Raw genomic sequence first — 17,113 nt, 5'->3', positions numbered from 1 at the left:
TAAGAGAACTTTGTCATAGTTTTATTCAATTTATTGTATTGTATTTTTTTTTGTCAGAATTCAAAAAAAAAAGTTGCTCCATCAAATTCTACTTAAAAGCATCACCCCATGAATCTGAGGTGGTACGGATTTCAGGTGGAGTATTCGTATACGGGATGGGAGACCATGGAGAGGGGAGTGATTCCGTCCATTTTTTCCTAATTGCCGTAAAAAACGGCCCGGAAGATGCGGCGCCGAACAAGGCTGGCGCGCTCCAGTCGAACTCCTAGTAGAAAATAGCGCGCCAGAACGTCCGAAGCCGTATCTTCCCGTCCGTTTTTTACTACAATTAGGAAAAAATAGACGGAATCACCCTCTTCCCCATAATCTGCGATCCCGTATAAGCATTACCCACCTGAAACCGGTCCCACCCCAGATTCGTGGAGTGATGCCTTTAAAGGACCTGCGAGAACTGTTAGATAACCATTTTGTGTGGTAAAGTATGATAAGAGGCTACTGCTCGGAAATACATAAACCAGACATACGAAGAACGTGTTATGGGGTAAGCTTCAAAGCAATAAACCGAGAAATGGAATAGGGAAATCCTGAAAAGCAGCCTATTATTATCTTGGATTTTACCACTGTAAAATTGATAGTAATAATATTATTCACAGTATTATCTCTGGACAGAGTTTATGGAATTTTTTTTTACCCACCAAGTCCATTTCTTTTTTAGTATTCTTTGAAAATCGCTCGCTAACAAATTCAATTAATCGCAGACGTATTTTTTTTTTCAAAAAGGATTTTCAGAAGGCCGTAATTTCTGCTCTTGACACTGACACTTAATATATACAAGAAAGTTTTGAATACATGCCCTAGAATCAGTTTTTGGTGTTTTTTTCCCTGAAACCTATTCTTTTTTCTCAAAAATCTTTCTCTTCCGGTGGATTGTGCAACGTGTACTTTCTCATCTTAAACGAATCGTACACCAACCCTTAGTGGATCCTGAGGTCTTTAGTGGAACAGAAAGTTCTTTTACGTTCTACGTTTGCTATTGTTGATAAATGATTACGAAAATCTTCCGAATGTCACGTAGAGAGTTTGTGGGCGGAGTCAAAAATTTTTACAAATAGACTTATGAATTGTTCGTTAATTTGTTATGCATGTTGTGATGGTTTCATTGCTCATTGTGATTGACTGTGATTTTATTTGTATTTTATTTAAAAAGGGTAAAATTCGCTGAAACGTTACAGATGAGCCCTTTTCTGTAAGTATTTTTGTATTTTGCGAGCATTCCGCCCAAAGCTTTTTTTCAAGTCTCAGCACCACTGAATTTTATTTTCCTTCTGCTTTGAATGTACGTTGAAAAAGGAGCGAGCATCGCTTTTGAGTCAAAGGTAGCCATCGATTCTTCCCTTTACAACTTGATCAACTTTTCTGCGTCATCCTTATCCGGACCATCCTCGTATTAATCGATTTTGCACAGCATTAAAAAAAAATAATGCGATATGATTTTCAGTTGCTGGCTAAGTGAAAAACACTATGAAGCTGAGTTTAACACTCAACGGTAGGTCACTTGGTCGATGTTATATTCGTGAACTATTGTATTTTTTCGTGTTCATGTGTTTTCTTCGGAAAATTTCCTTCATAGCTAGTATTTGTTAAAAAAACACAGTGTCTAAGAAAAGGAACTTAATTACTTTACAGTTTCTTTACCCACCAACTGCACCCTTACTAATCTTCCTAGCACCCTTACTAATTGGAATAATCACTGGATGCTACAGTAATAAAAATAGGGATAATAATAATAATAATAAGTGACAATAATAATATTGAGAAAGGCTGAATTTTTCTCGCCTACTCGTTTTAGGTCAACATTTCCGATTGTTAATTGTCGGTGGTGGTGCCGCCGGAATGGGTGCCAGTCACAAATTCGCCAGGCGATTACCGAAAAAATCCGTGGGAGTTATTGAGCCAAACGAGGTTCGCTATCTTAATATTAGATATATAATAATAATAGTAATAATACTACAATATGTTACAAATATTACATAATTATACATTTTACTAATATTATATAATTCTCAATCGGTTAACAGATTTTTTTCTGTTTCTTCACTGAAATAATATGGTTCAAGAGGGGCTGCTTAGTTTATTCCAAGCATATCACAATGAAGTGCATTTTCGCTGCTTACTATGGATAATTGAGAAAATTACATTTAATTCCTCATATTTCTTTCTATTCCTTAGTTCCATTCAGTTCCATACGTTTAACATCAAGGATGTGCATAGTTCCAGAACCGGCTCCCATAACATTTTTTGTCATTTACTTTTGCAACACAGTCACATTGAGAAATTCACAGTAAGTGATCACATTGATTGGTAATTTACATCCTCTTCTATTTTCCTATTCACTGAAGACAAAGGAGGAGGAAGTGGAAAAAATGTCAAAATTGTTTTTAGTTGATGTATGTATTGTACTTCTGTAGTGGATTGCAGTGGAGAGGAATTTACCGTAATCGAGCTGCCTAGAAAAACTCGAACTTAGTACTGTGTTGTGTTTCTTAATTCAAAGTTCAAAGAATTAAAGAATTGAAGAGTGCAAAGTACCTGATCAAAGAATTTTCTAGATAGAAGTTTCATAGCTATAAAAACAAATTCGCAGCTCACTCTCCATCATCGGCAAATATGTCTCGTCTATAGGAAAAAAAAATGTGTTATTTTAAAGGGTGTGGTTTTCGGTTGATTGATTGCAGAAATTTCTCAACATCAATTTCTTCACATTTAATGACTACTTAAAATTGGAATTTCTTTATTTTTATTTGGATATTATTATTTTTCCTAATTAGGGTACTATGAACTACGTAAATATGAGAGTATGGTCAGCGTATGTCTCTCATTGGAATGAGTTATTAGGTGGAGAACACGAAGAAGCACAAAAACTTTTTTTTCCGGAAAAATCAAGAGGTGCTTCCGTTAGTAATAAGGCAGTCAGTTTGTTTCTTCAAGCTCATTTTGTGTTATTTTGGGTTGATTCCTAAAATAAGGACGAGAAGAACTGTTGAATTTTTAGGAATATTAATAATACTAAAATTTTTTAAAATCAACTGAAATGGTCGTTTGAATTTTTTTAAAATATTCTTCTAGTTCTAGTCTATCTTATATGTATTTTATTTGTAATTTTTTTTTGATAATTCCAATTTTTATGTCATAAGAATTTTATAATAGAGCAAATGAATGCGGAAGCAATTGATTTGTCAGTTTTTTTTTTTGTAGAGATGAACTGAATTCATTGTCTTTCAATTCATTGCAAGGGTTTCTTTAGAATTTGTTTCTTATTTTTCAGTTTATTTTGTTCATAAATTTCTTCCTGTATCTGCTTTTACTATGATACTATTAATTTCGACTTGTATTAATTGGTGACACACCCCAGATGCTTTTGTTATTCTTTAAATGTTTGATTTAAATCAATTAAAATAAACAGAAAAGTGAAGTGAACGTTTGATCAGCGCTCATTCGCTTCCGATTTTCAGCAGAAAGATTTCTCATCGAAAAATTCTTCTGATTCTTTTGCAAACAATGGTATTCTTTTCATTGTTGTCACTGTAACAAAAAAAAAAAAGTTTGGTTGAGGACATGTGAGCCACATGTGAACGACAGAAATGACGGCTGAATCCAGTTTTAACTTTACTACTTTTCTCTCGGATTCATTGACGGATTGCTTAAAAAACGAAGAGTTATGCACATTTCGTCCCATTTCACAGAAAATTAGTTCCTTGTGTAAAAAAGGAGGAAGCAGAGCATTGTTAGTGATTATTATTTGCGGCTTTATTACGGTATCCCGGCTACTTAGGCTCTGACGATTGTCACGACGCCGAAACGTTAGTCGTAATAAGGTTTGTTAACAATCTTGGCTCTTTCTTCAATTTGACTATCGACAATTTGGAATCTCTACGCCAAGATTCAAGGAATGTCGAACTTTCGCGCTTCCAGAAAGGATGAGTGCATTGCGATCACAAAGAAATTTAGCCCCATATCAAAATCTGTGCAGGTTTTCATCTACGGGGTCCCTATAAAAAAATCCTTGTGATGTGGTGGTCTGTTGCGTTACCAAATACATATGGCATATGAAGGACGTATTAGCTGATGTTTTGTTGTTTGAGTTTACCTAGCGTTCGGATACTTTCTGTCGGTGATAAGGCGCTTGAGAAAAGAAACCAATCAATCAAGAAAGAATGCTTGTTGACTTTGATTTTTCCAGGCTCTGACGAAGGCGAAAGCGTCGAAACGTTAGCTGATAATAAGCAAGATCAAAATCAATAATATTGGCTACAGCTCAAGCAAATCAATAAAAAGGAGCCAAAATAGTTTTGGCAATCTTTCCTTGTTTTTCCAAATGTTCTTCCACGTCAAAACCTAAACTTTAAAAATTCCTATTTTAGAAAATTATTATTTATTTTGTAGAAGTTGAATAAGTTATTCCAAGTACGTGTAAGTTATTGAAGAAAATGCAAGCAAAACTCCCTCAAATAGTTTTTCTCGTCAGAAAGTTCAGAAATTCCTTTCCAGGACCCCAGTATTCAGAAATATTTGACGCCTTTTTTCTTGGATGACCTAACCTCATCACTGACTTTTTCAGTTCCACTACTACCAACCCGGTTTTACACTAGTCGGCGGCGGATACTTGGCGCTAAAATCGAATGTTCAAGAAGAAAAAGATCTCATCCATCCGAATACAGTCTGGATCCAAGACAGCGTGGATAAATTCGAGCCGAAGAAGAATTCTGTAACACTGAGGTCAGCCCTAATCATTCGCATACTTCTTACAGCAACGCAGAGATTACTGTAGCTTTTGGTTTCTAGAAAAGGCGATGAGATCACATACGATTACCTACTCATTGCTACAGGATGTCAATTACGCTTTGACATGGTAGATTTCTGAGTGTTACTGTCTATTTTCGAAAAAAAAGTTGTTGATTTTTTCACAGATTAAAGGATTGCCCGAAGCTATGCAGACACCCGGTGTGTGCTCGAATTATTCGCCGTTCTATTGTGAAAAAACATTCAAAGAGCTCAGTACTGTTACTGTAAGGGAATCTTTTATTCCATATTTCAGATTACAATTTCTGTTACTTACGTCATGATATATCAGTTATTTGTTTCTTTATTTATTCATCTGTTATCATACGTGATGTGTAAAAAAAAGAAGAAAAGAGAGAGGGCCAAGGATTATTTTAATATAGTTTCTGCTTCGAAATCTTGTCTTGAGACGATTTCCTGATTCCTGATTTGATGTGGAAAAAATACCAGCATACAGCAGCTACTAATAAATAGCATGGTAATCCTTTGCCCGAAAACGTGGATTCGTGTTTTTTTTTTGTTTTCTGACGAAGAATTACCATGACTACTGTATTTATAAGGTTGGAAATGCCAGACGAATTCTTCCTCTATAACTAGCACAAAAACCACAAAATGATGAAGTGTGTTCGATGGATATACGAAGGACTCACCAAATCCTCTTTTTTTATTGGTTGCAGTGCTAGTGGGCTTTCAGATACAAGCAGTGAGTGAGGCGGATGGGATTAGAGTCACGTGGAAATCACATTTAGAATTAAAGGCATCACCCCACGAATCTGAGGTGGTACGGATTTCAGGTGGAGTATTCTTACACGGGATAGTAGATTATGGAGACGGGAGTGATTCCGTCCATTTCTTCCTTATTTCCGTAAAAAAAACGGCCCGGAAGATGCGGCTTGTGCACAAGGTTGGCGCGCTCCAATCGAACTCCTTGTAGAAAATAGCGCCCGAAACGTTTGAAGCCGTGTCTTCCGGGCCGTTTTTTTTTACAGCAATTGGAAAGAAATGGACGGAATCACCCTTCTCTCCATAATTTACGATTCCGTATACGAATACTCCACCTGAAATCCGTACCACTTCAGATTCGTGGGATGATGCCTTTAAGGTCCAACTGATTTTACCTTAGAAGAATGAAGTTTGTAATGGTGATTTTGAGGACATCAGCGAGATTTTTAATGCTAGCTGTTCACGTACGTGGACGTGGATATGTCCCCGCATCGAACAACCGTATCAGTAGCTTCTTTCGCCTTCGAACCCCTTTCAAGTGTTCTGGAATGGGGAAAACAAATAAAAATCAAAACTATTAGAGAGAAGCTGAAATACTCGACTGCTACTAGTGAAAGCTTAAGATAATCTGGATGACAGGAAGAACGAAAGGTAGTATGATGAAAAAAATAACTTCATTCTATTACCTCTACTGTTTATAAGTCGTGAACTTCTGAAACTTCCATTATTTTTCACTAAATAAGCAGAATATGAGACCTAATACATAGCTGAGTTTGAAGCGTAGAACAATCATTTTTTGAGTGATCAGTCAAAATTAAAAATTCTTCAAGTTAATTTCATTTTTTTTTGAAGTAAACAAAGCATCTATCTGCTATGGAGGATGGGGATAATGTATTTTAGTTTAAGAACATTTTATAATTTACTGACTACGGTGGAAAGCCTACGAAAAACATCGAAAGAGTTTTAGTCCGGAAATTGTGTTTTCACTTTCCCGAATGCGCCGATCAAATGTGCTGGAGCACCTCAGAAAGTTTTGTACTACGGCGAAGATATCGTTAAAGAGCGTGGTTATCGTAAAACTACTAATTTTATCTACGCAACGGCACTACCAAGGGTACGTTGTATTTCTTCCTTGTTTTTTTGGTTTAGTGTTTCCGTGTATCCATCAGCCACAAGACATAATTTCAGCTTTTTGGCGTTGAAGCATATTTAAATGCTCTTAACAAAATTGCTGCTTCGAAAAATATCGACGTACGAACCCACCATAATCTCATAGAGGTCGATACAACGAATAAAATTGCTAAATTCGAACTACTCGACGAAGACTCGAAACCGAATGGAAAATACGATGAGATACCAGTGAGTGTGCTGGTAGTAACTAGCATTATAATTGCTAATGGAAACAGCTGACCGACGGCCACCGACTACAATTTTAGTATTCATTGCTCCATATTGCACCACCATGCACAGCACCGCCAGCAGTTCGAAATTGTAAGGAGCTCGTCGATGAAAATGGTTGGGTAGACGTTGATCATGAAACATTGAGGGTAGGTAGCAGTTTTCCACGGCTTTCCATATTATTTTCAAAACTATTCTTGCGCCTTTTGAATCTAGATTTTTCAAATTTTCTAAACATAGAACAAAGTATATAGTATAGCATAGTACATATAGAATTTTTCACGGATCCACAGATCTCCTTCGCTAGAGGTATCACAGCAGGTTAATCGCTAGGCTCCGTGGCGGTTCCTTTGGTTCGGGTAGGGACTAATCGCGGACCAAAGGCGACCTTGTACCTGACCTGAGACGAAGGCGGATTCAGGGGTGGAGTCCTGTTTCTGCTGCGGCAGGATCGGCTCATGATACTATTGCACCCCGTACCTCGGTCCAGTCTAAAGCTTGCAATCAAGTGATTGAGACGTGCAAGGAAGGCGTTTTGGAGTCGTCTCACAGGATTGAAAAATGCTAGATGAAGGAGGCTATGCAAGGAAGCACGGTTTCGAGAAGGATTCAGTTGACTGAATTGAACTAATCATATTTACATTGCTTTGAAACAGTATTAAAGAAAAATCCCTCAAAATTGAAGCAGAGGCAAAATAAAAACAATTAAACTTGATGTGGGGCAGACACATATCATTTCTAACCATTTTTGGACTTCCACTGTCAATTATCCGAAATTATACAGACTCTTTTTTGCATGCGCTGGTTTCAGAGTAGATAATATTCATGTTTATTCAAATAAGAAGGAGAGAGATCTTACATCTTTTTCTTTTTGCAGTCGAAACATTTTGCAAATGTCTTTGCCGCCGGCGATTGCATGAACACACCGAATGCGAAGACAGCAGCAGCTGTGTCCAGTCATCTAAAGACAGTCGAGAAGAATTTGTCTGCTGTAATGGAAGGAAAAGAACCGCCAGCAAAGGTTTGTTAAGGTGCAGTTTTCCAGGAACAAATCCTGTGTTTCTGAATGTTCTTGAAAGGAAAACAAGCCATGCTACCGTATTCTAGTACGATGGATATGCGTCATGTCCGCTAATCGTCGGCAGACGACTAGGTATTCTTGCCGAATTCAACTCAAAGGGACGGATGGAGACATTACCGATCAACCAGAGCATTCCCAGGTAAGATAGAAGAAAAATGTAACCAAGTGTTTATTGAAAGTGCTGTTATTTCCAGATATTACGCATTTCTCATGAAACGTTACCTCATGCCGTTCCTCTATTGGAACTTCCTCGTCAAAGGCCGTTGGAATGGGCCTGCAACCATTCGAAAAATTCTACATCTTGGTTTTGTACCCAAATCTAGATGATCTGTCGTGTATAGATAAGATTTTATAATTTAATAGATTAGATTTTACATGAGACCTAGTTCCCCTCTTTAGACGAGAGTAATCTAAATATCGGAAGAATAATAGTATTACATTCATCTAATTGGATCTTATTTTTTTCTCTACCACTTTTATCGTTCTGAGAGATTCTAATTAATCCTAAATAAATTTCTATTTGGAGATACGTTTTGTTGTTAATGCGTTGTTCATTCGTTTCATTGGTTTACAATCAGATTTCTTGTAAAACGTTATAACTGATCTGATTCCCGACTCGTTCTGATCTGATTATAGTATGCAGGTAATTATTTTGCTCTGCAATTCGCGAACATTCCGGTGAATTCCTCTTGTCGTCGCTCGTTTTTGAATGAACACACAGGTGTCGACCTACACACGATCAAACCAATACATCAACAGCTTTAAATTTGGATACGACGTTTTCTCGTAGATATGCAACTCATGGGTGTAGTGTAGCGGTTGGAGGTTCCGCTGCCTGCACGATCGACCGAGGGTTCGACTCCGCTCTAGTGCTCACCAAGCCTTTCATCCCTCCGGGGTCGATAAATTGGTGCCGGACCTGTCTGAGAGGATAAAAAAACTGACCTGATACATCGGCTAGCCACCGCAAGTCATTGTATGGGCCAGATTCACGTTCGTAAACCCCAAACAATTCTGAATTGAAGTGAACGTGGGGGCGCATCCCAAGCGGATTGATTAACGCCAGAAACTTTATCCTTTATCCTTTATGCAACTCGCTTCCAGCGAATGGAGCTACTTCGCCAATCCTTGCTATGTCCCAATCATTTTCAATTGAAACGGAAAAAACCAAAATCATCGGCTGATCAACATTTTTTTTGCTGAAACGAGACTAAACTCTTCATGTTCTCAAGCACCGCCTGTAATTTCTCAATCATTAATGTTCTATCCAGCATGGTGGTTGGTCGATGAGAGGGCATTCTGCTTCGTTTGTTGGGCGGTACGTGAGGAAAACCTCTGAAGTCATATTTTTTCTGATTTTTTTCACGCCATAATTCGTAGGTTTGTAGGTGTTGTCCCTCATGGAAGGTGTGGATGCGCAAGGGAAACGTATGTTTTTTCTTCTGGAAAATGTTCGGAAAGACACCGTCATCAAAATCTTAGTGATTCAGCGATCGAAGTTCAAGTACTAGATGGACAGAACGTGCTCGTTCTCAGATTGACAATGTACACGAGTGAAAAGCTATTCACCCTTTATAACTTTCTAGAAGATGTCGTAACGTTTAATTGTGTGACCTATGAAGATGAGTCTTTACTTTTTCAGAATTAAAAGTGTTTCACGTAGTGATTTCCGGAGGTTTGAAAGCGATTTCTCTTCTCACAAGAGATCATAGTCTGTAGTAGTCCCTCCTATAAGTGGATTGCGCCCGACCTATCTCAATTCTATCTAAAAGAACAGAAACTAGAATCTATCCATGAGTCAGAAAATTGCTTCGTTCGTAAAGGACAGACAGAGCATATAGTAGGGTCGAAACGACGTGAAGCACGTACGCAATTGCGTACGCGGCTTTTCTCGATGCGCTTCGGTGGAGCGTAGCGGCTAGGAGCGTGTTGAAATCCTTGCTGCGACCACCCATCGCTGGAATTCGCGACGGTCCCAACTCGGTTCCAGCTGCTGCCTCCACCGCGCCGTTTCAAGTGCGTACGCAAATGCACCGCAACTGCACTCGTGATTCATGTCGCTTTGATCCGACTATAAAGTGCACGGCGTTGATCAGTTCCTATGAAGATGCGCACTTGCATTGGAGTCCAACTTAAAATCATATGAGGTTTTCTGAACGCGTGTGCAGCCTTAGAATGACTTGCGGGGGCAAGTTGATGAGCGATGAAAGGATTCGTTTGGATTAGTGCAGTCTCGAACATTGAACTAATATTAATACTACTTATGCTTTCGATAGTACAGTCGCAGCCGTCTCACCAGTCACCCACCACTTTTTCAATAGGGAACTCAATAGATCGTTGTCAATGCAGAACGACTTCTTAGGAGGCGTTTAGGACGCAAACCATCCATCGTCACAAACAACAGTAACGCGAACACAGTAACGCGTGAGAATTAGGCGTAAGATACATTGTTATGTGTATATTGGTACACACCGGACTTCAGACTTTCTGTTGTGTTTGTTTCGGCCCCCGTCACTGATAAGCGAAAATCAATATTAGTGCCGTTTTATGTGAAGTTGAACTGGTGTATATCTAACAATCTTTCTTCATCTTTGTTATTATAACTAAAAGCGAAAGATTCCATAGACTTCTTCCTAAACGCGTCACTTCTGAATTTGGAGAACGTTCAAACTTCAGCTTGAAACACTCCTTACCAATATAAAAAAGGATAAAGTCACTGGCGTATCAATCCACTTGGGATGCGCCAACACAATTTACTGGAATTCGTAATCGTTGAGGTTTTGAAACGCGTGTTGGCCTACACAATGACTTGCGGGGCCAGCCTATGATCAAGTTAGTGTTTTTATCCTCCCAGACAAGTCTGGTACCAATTTATCGACCCCGGAAGGATGAAAGGCTTGGTGATCACTAGGGCGGATTCGAACCCTCGACCGTGTGGCTACAACGGACCTCTAACCGACTGCGCCGCCCCCTTACCAATATATTATAGACGAAATTTAAAAGCATTACTCGAAATATGGGTTTTCTTCTTGCTTCCCCTCAACAGTTATCAAAGAATGATGTTTTGGTATAAAATGACGAGAAACACATCACCCTATTGATAGAGATAACGTTCTACGTCAGATCATGTAAACTGTTCGCTATTTAAGCAGCCGTTTGCAAGCATGTTTCCACTTTGTGAGGAAGGCATGCTACCAATTTGAGGCGAACAAACAAGGAAACACACACGGGAGAGTCATTTAGGTGAAAAACAATGCGCGCAGTTGCTACGGCTATGAAACGGCTGCAATGTACCAATTACTTTTTCCGACATGCACACGAAGTTGTTGCGCACCATTTCAACGCCGCGGGACCCGTCACAACTTCTTTCATAGCTATCTTGCACCACGGGACCCGTACCAGCCCATTTTGTAGTTATCTGGCGCCGACGCACCAATCCGCCGCGTTGGACCCCTCATACCCCTTTTTACGCTTATCTTGTGCCGGCGCACCAATCCGATGCCGTGGGATTCGTTGGAACCCATTTTATGACTATCTGGCGCCGGCGCACTAATCCAACTCTGTGGGAACCGTCACACCCCCTTTTTCGAATTTCGTGATAGACAGACAGTTACACGTGAGAGACTAAGCCCGTTATTATATAGCATGATCATGATTGCATGCTAATTCTTACATGTGCTTGCTTGTTCATGCAGATGTCGAGATACAAAGGGTGTTCCTGTGACGTTGCCCAGCATGCGATGTACTCGCTTCGATTCCGCGGTCAGGAAACGTTCGCGTGGACACACCGCTTTGTTCATGCGTTTAACTAACGTCAGCGTAGGCTCATACTGGGAGAATCAGAAACTTACAGGTTAGAACCTTCATTGGACTAATGGTGGCTTTCAGCTGCTGTGAGATGGAAACGGTAGTCTACATCAGGCTTCCCTTCCAAAACAACCGACGGTTCACGCTATGTACATGTGACAACAGAGAATGACAGATGTTACTGCAAGTGATGTCAAAGTGAACTTTGGGGGAAAAGGATGAGAAGTAATTAGTTTTAAAGTGAAATAGAGTTAATGCTAAGTTAGAGTTAGTTTGAAGTATAGTTACAATCTCGCATGCAATCGCATGTACAAGACATCAAAACGCACTCCAAACAACCGAAACAACTAACCCTAGCCAGTTCTGGAAGTAAAGATGGGACGAAAACTAAAATAAGAAGTATTATTTTAATATCCTGAATGTATGTATGTGCGCAGATGTACAATGAATGAACTATTCAGAGGGAGGATAGATGTTCGCTGATACGCTTTTGATGCGATCAAGGTGGAACTGTCGCTTTCTGCAATTGGCCTGCAAAGAGATTCTGGGTCCTGCCGCGACTGCAGCAGCTCACGCATTTCATTTTATTTCATATTTCAAGTCGCTCTAAACTAGCTATATTAAAGGTATCACCCCAGGAATCTGGGGTGGAGCGGGTTTCAGGTGGAGTATTCGTATACGGGGTCATAGATTATGGGGAGGAGGGTGCTTCCGTTCATTTCTTCCTAATTGCCGTAAAAAAAGGCCCGGAAGATACGGCTTCGGGCGTTCCGGTGCGCAATTTTCTACGAGTTCGATTGAAACGCGCCAGCCTTGTGCATGCGCCGTATCTGGTACAAGTTTGCCGATTCCGGAGGGATCAAAGGCTTGGAAAGCACTAAGGTGAATTCGAACCTCTGATCGATCGTGCAGGCAAAGGAACCTCTAACCGCTACACTGCTCCTCAGCTATATTAGCGCAGAGGAAATTTGCGCCTCAATCGTTGCACAAGAGAAATTTGCTATCAGAAGCGATGTCGCTTTAGTATGGTGTTAGTCAAGAAATTATATTTGTATTTTTCAGGATTTAATTTAGACGCTGGCTATTCCTTCGAAGACTATCAAATGAAAAAAAAAGTTGCAAAATTCAAAATCATTAACTCTTGTAGGGAACCAATCTTTGTGCAACAGCTGGTAGTGATAGAATATTAGTTTTCATTCAAGAAGGAACATTAAGGTAGTCAGCCACTGACACCAGAAGAGTATTTTTATGAAAAGTACAAGATTGAAGAGAAAGCAAAACCACCGAATACTTTAGAAGATACCACGGAAACATCTTTTGCAGTGTAAGCTCCAGGGAATGCACATATTCCAAACTTTTATGGTGAACTTTTAGATGAGAAACAATTTCAGGATAGTTTTTTGGGCAGTTCTTATAATAGTGGCTATAGCTATCGCATCATCAGTAGCATACTACTTATATGTGGCAAAGAGAAGACAGCAAATCCAGAGTAAGCACTCCAATTTGAGTTTAGGGATTTTTTTTACTATGATGAAAGAAGAACTTTGTTTTATAGAAGAGAAAAAGGATTTCAAGGAACGAATAACTGGGTCGTCAACGGTAGGATTTTGTTGTTAATTCCTGTTCTTCTGTAGTGGGCAAAATTTCGATACAGGAACATTCCAGGGTTCAACTACTCGTCCCAAAACACCGGGAAGCGCTGCACTGGCTGCTCTCGAGATTGCCGATGTTATTATTGTGGACGCTGAATTTCCCAGAATAGAGGTTAGAAGTTTAAGACATGATCTAAGAGCATCTCGGGCCCGGCGACATTTATATCCACCTGATAGACCGCAGCGTGCATCCGATTGGAGCAAGCCAGAAAGCGTAGACAGGCCGCTAAGCATTGAAAGAGCGTGAGCTGTTGAACGAGATTAGTTAAACCTATGTTTCCAAGGAAAACTTTAGCCGAAAGTTGTGAGGATTTGGTCACAGCGTTCGTTCCTTGTATCATTATTGCCTCAGAGCATTTTCATCATTTTCCACTGAGTGCCAAATAGTTTTCTTCTTCTCCTTTCTTTGTTTTCTTAAACAAATCAAAGGCTGGTATTTGAATATTTTCTATCTCATTCCTTGTAAACTACAGCTAATTATGTATACAGTAATTAATAATAACATCATCAGTAGTACTATTACTAGCTACTATGTAGCTATATTATTTATTTATTTATTTATACACATACACCAATGGTGCACCAAAAAAGAAAGGAAAGAAACACACTTTGTGTGAGCCAGGAAATTTTACAAAAATTGGCACTCATTTAATTTCACTCGGCGCTGACCTTTTTGTCACGGATTACACATCGAACATGTTGTTCTCCTACTCCACCAAGTGGAGAATTCTCTTACGACATCTATCACTCAATTCAGAGCGCTTAGCATTGGTCAAAATATCCGTATAAATCGGACTTAGGGCGGATGTAGTGTGGCGGATAGAGGTTCCACTTCCTGCACGATCGATCGCAGGTTCGAATCCGCTCTAGTGCTCACCAAGCCTTTCTATTTTTCCAAATATTTCTATTTGGAAAAATAGAAAGGCTTAGAAAAAAAATTTCTATTTGGAGATACGTTTTGTTGTTAATGCGTTGTTCATTCGTTTCATTGGTTTACAATCAGATTTCTTGTAAAACGTTATAACTGATCTGATTCCCGACTCGTTCTGATCTGATTATAGTATGCAGGTAATTATTTTGCTCTGCAATTCGCGAACATTCCGGTGAATTCCTCTTGTCGTCGCTCGTTTTTGAATGAACACACAGGTGTCGACCTACACACGATCAAACCTATACATCAACAGCTTTAAATTTGGATACGACGTTTTCTCGCAGATATGCAACTCATGGGTGTAGTGTAGCGGTTGGAGGTTCCGCTACCTGCACGATCGACCGAGGGTTCGACTCCGCCCTAGTGCTCACCAAGCCTTTCATCCCTCCGGGGTCGATAAATTGGTGCCGGACCTGTCTGAGAGGATAAAAAAACTGACCTGATACATCGGCTAGCCACCGCAAGTCATTGTATGGGCCAGAAACTTTATCCTTTACCCTTTAAATCGGACTTCGGACTACCAACCAACTACCAACAAAACTAGCCCAAGGTGTAGAAAGCACGTTAGGACTTTGACAAATCAACTTATGCAAAAGGGTTCACTAACTTTCGTGATCCTCAAACGACAAACCACCATAATCTGCACAAACGGCAATCAAATCAGCTAAAAAGATGCAATGTTCAATAATAGGAGGTTTTTCAGAAATAGTTGCGAGAGGAGGTTCAATGACAGAAGAAAGTAGAGAGAAATAGCACTGCAATAATGAGCTTCAATGAGCGGAATAGGCTTCATATGTCAGCAGGAGGAGGAGAATAGCCTTGCAGTTAGCTGAAAAAGATAACTGTAGGAGAAAGAGTACATGAAATAGGGAAATGTAGAAGACGACTAAGAGGTATCATTGGTGGGAACTCGTGATCCACTTGCACGTGTTGTGCAAAATTCGTCAGACTTCTGAACAAAATCTTAATACTACAGAGCAAAAACTTGTAATCAAACAGTATACCCCTAACCAATCATTGGAATTCGTCCGCAAGTTCACTCACTGATTTTACGAGTCCCATCACATATTTCTTCTATCGATCGTTTGACTTCTTTAGCTTTTTGCGCTCTGAAAAAACCCGTTCTAACTCTTACTAAAACGACTCCATGCTGAATGTATAACACGGTTTCTGACTTTATTTTAAAATTTGAATGGGTGGTATGAAAAATGGTATTGTTACACATGTTATTCTTTGTAATCTGGATAATTGCGCCAGGAAGCATCCTCAGGGCTCGATGGTTCTGATCACTGCTAAAATAATGCTATCCTCGCACCATTTATTTTCCATCTGCCTTTCATTAGGTGCGATTTTCATTTTTTTTCTCACTCTATTTACAGGGTCCAGAGGAAGTAAGACGCACAAATGCATCAGCAACTGAAGTCTTAACAATCAAGAAAACATCAAGAGAAGTGAAAGTGACTTAAAGACGGACAACTTTATGACACATATCTCGATATATCAACATTAAATTTGCACATAAGAAAGATTGAACTTAATCATAAACGGATAAAATTCTGAGTGTTGTCCATGTTCGACTGTCTTTGAATCTCGGCATGTTGAAACGTAGTTTAGCTCAAGAAAATGAATTAATAACGCACGTTACTAATTCATTTTCTTGAGCTGTAGCCAAGATTGGTATTGATCGTCTTCATTAAACAACGGCTAACGTTTCGGCGTTATCGCCTTCGTCAGAGCAAGGAAAATTCAAAGCCACTAATGATTTATCCTCTCAAGCGCCTCATCACCCTACAGAAAGCATCCAAACGGTAGTAAAACTCAAACAGCAACACATTGGCTAGTACTTGCCTCATCAGCTAGACTTGGTGACGCAACAGACCACCACGTACCACAACTACGAGTCACAAAGGCTTTATATAGGGACCTCACGACCCGCTCCGTAGATCAAAACCCGCATAGGTCTTGATATGGGGATAACTCGTTTGTGATAGCAATGCACTCATCCTTCTTGTTCATTTTTGGGCTTTTGGCGGTTATCCAAAAGGTCTCTAGTGTTCTGCGTGCTGTGATCTCGGACTCGTGGGATAAAATACAAAATTCTACCTCTACTTCGGAGTTTGGATGACATATTCTAAGGTGTGCTCCAAGTGGCGTGAAGGTTTTAGATTTTGCGAGTCCATCTAGATGCTTCTTGACCTTAATATGCAGTCGACGTCCCGTTTCACCCCTATAATCGTCACCGCACAACCTGCACGTGATACGATACACTACTCCTGATACCATGCAATCACCCTCTCTGCCATACGGGCAAACCACGCAGTTGAGAGTTGTGCAGAGTCGATCATACGCACGATTACGTACCAGCTGACCCTTGAGGTTCGTTGGAGGTATCTCCACAACCCTCACGTCATTCTCTAGACCCGCTGTTCGTAGACAGCCTCGTGCCGCTCTGCTCATCTCATCAGATATATAAGGTAAACCGAAAGGGATCTTTTCTGGGCCATCCACTACGTTGTATCTTCGAGAGGGAAGTCGTGCTTGCCGGCTTGCACCATCTCCAGTTGGGTATCCATTGCATATTGCTTCTTTATGGGCCAGATTTACAGACCATGTTTTTTCCTGGCTACTCGATGAGACTCTTGCCGCCGTCCTGTACATGTTACCTATAACAGATTTCTTCAT

The 17,113-nt window shown here is 39.9% G+C and overlaps 4 protein-coding genes across 6 annotated transcripts; 3 read left to right on the top strand and 1 right to left on the bottom strand.

Moving 5' to 3' along the window:
* Positions 1-1,521: 1,521 nt before the first annotated feature.
* Positions 1,522-8,368, top strand: RB195_020138 (uncharacterized protein; the record flags this gene model as incomplete). The annotated part of the gene is made up of 11 exons (XM_064188305.1): positions 1,522-1,546; positions 1,850-1,962; positions 4,619-4,776; positions 4,843-4,909; positions 4,968-5,066; positions 6,530-6,676; positions 6,751-6,921; positions 6,999-7,109; positions 7,838-7,981; positions 8,068-8,180; positions 8,236-8,368. 11 exons carry the CDS (start codon positions 1,522-1,524, stop codon positions 8,366-8,368), a joined length of 1,281 nt encoding a protein of 426 aa, XP_064044186.1.
* A 780-nt stretch (positions 8,369-9,148) lies between these two features.
* Positions 9,149-15,897, top strand: RB195_020136 (uncharacterized protein; the record flags this gene model as incomplete). Of its 2 annotated transcripts, XM_064188302.1 has the most annotated exons (7): positions 11,777-11,894; positions 12,911-12,991; positions 13,064-13,172; positions 13,240-13,337; positions 13,404-13,447; positions 13,514-13,612; positions 15,811-15,897. In XM_064188302.1, 7 exons carry the CDS (start codon positions 11,777-11,779, stop codon positions 15,895-15,897), a joined length of 636 nt encoding a protein of 211 aa, XP_064044184.1. The 2 variants fall into 2 exon arrangements, with proteins under 2 accessions (XP_064044183.1, XP_064044184.1); XM_064188303.1 differs by lacking the exons at positions 11,777-11,894; positions 13,514-13,612 and adding an exon at positions 9,149-9,176 and having other exon boundaries at positions 12,923-12,991.
* RB195_020137 (uncharacterized protein) lies at positions 9,300-9,689 on the top strand (the record flags this gene model as incomplete). The annotated part of the gene is made up of 3 exons (XM_064188304.1): positions 9,300-9,359; positions 9,430-9,469; positions 9,532-9,689. 3 exons carry the CDS (start codon positions 9,300-9,302, stop codon positions 9,687-9,689), a joined length of 258 nt encoding a protein of 85 aa, XP_064044185.1.
* Positions 15,898-16,375: 478 nt separating the features above from the next.
* Positions 16,376-17,113, bottom strand: RB195_020135 (uncharacterized protein; the record flags this gene model as incomplete). Of its 2 annotated transcripts, none has more annotated exons than XM_064188300.1 (1): positions 16,376-17,113. In XM_064188300.1, the coding sequence occupies one exon, from the start codon at positions 17,111-17,113 to the stop codon at positions 16,376-16,378; it is 738 nt and encodes a 245-aa protein (XP_064044181.1). The 2 variants fall into 2 exon arrangements, with proteins under 2 accessions (XP_064044181.1, XP_064044182.1); XM_064188301.1 differs by having other exon boundaries at positions 16,376-17,089.

Source organism: Necator americanus, chromosome II (assembly GCF_031761385.1).
Source record: "Necator americanus strain Aroian chromosome II, whole genome shotgun sequence".
NCBI classification, from domain to species: domain Eukaryota; kingdom Metazoa; phylum Nematoda; class Chromadorea; order Rhabditida; family Ancylostomatidae; genus Necator; species Necator americanus.
Note: the sequence above shows the minus strand (reverse complement) of the source record. Positions and strands in the feature narration are given on the sequence as shown.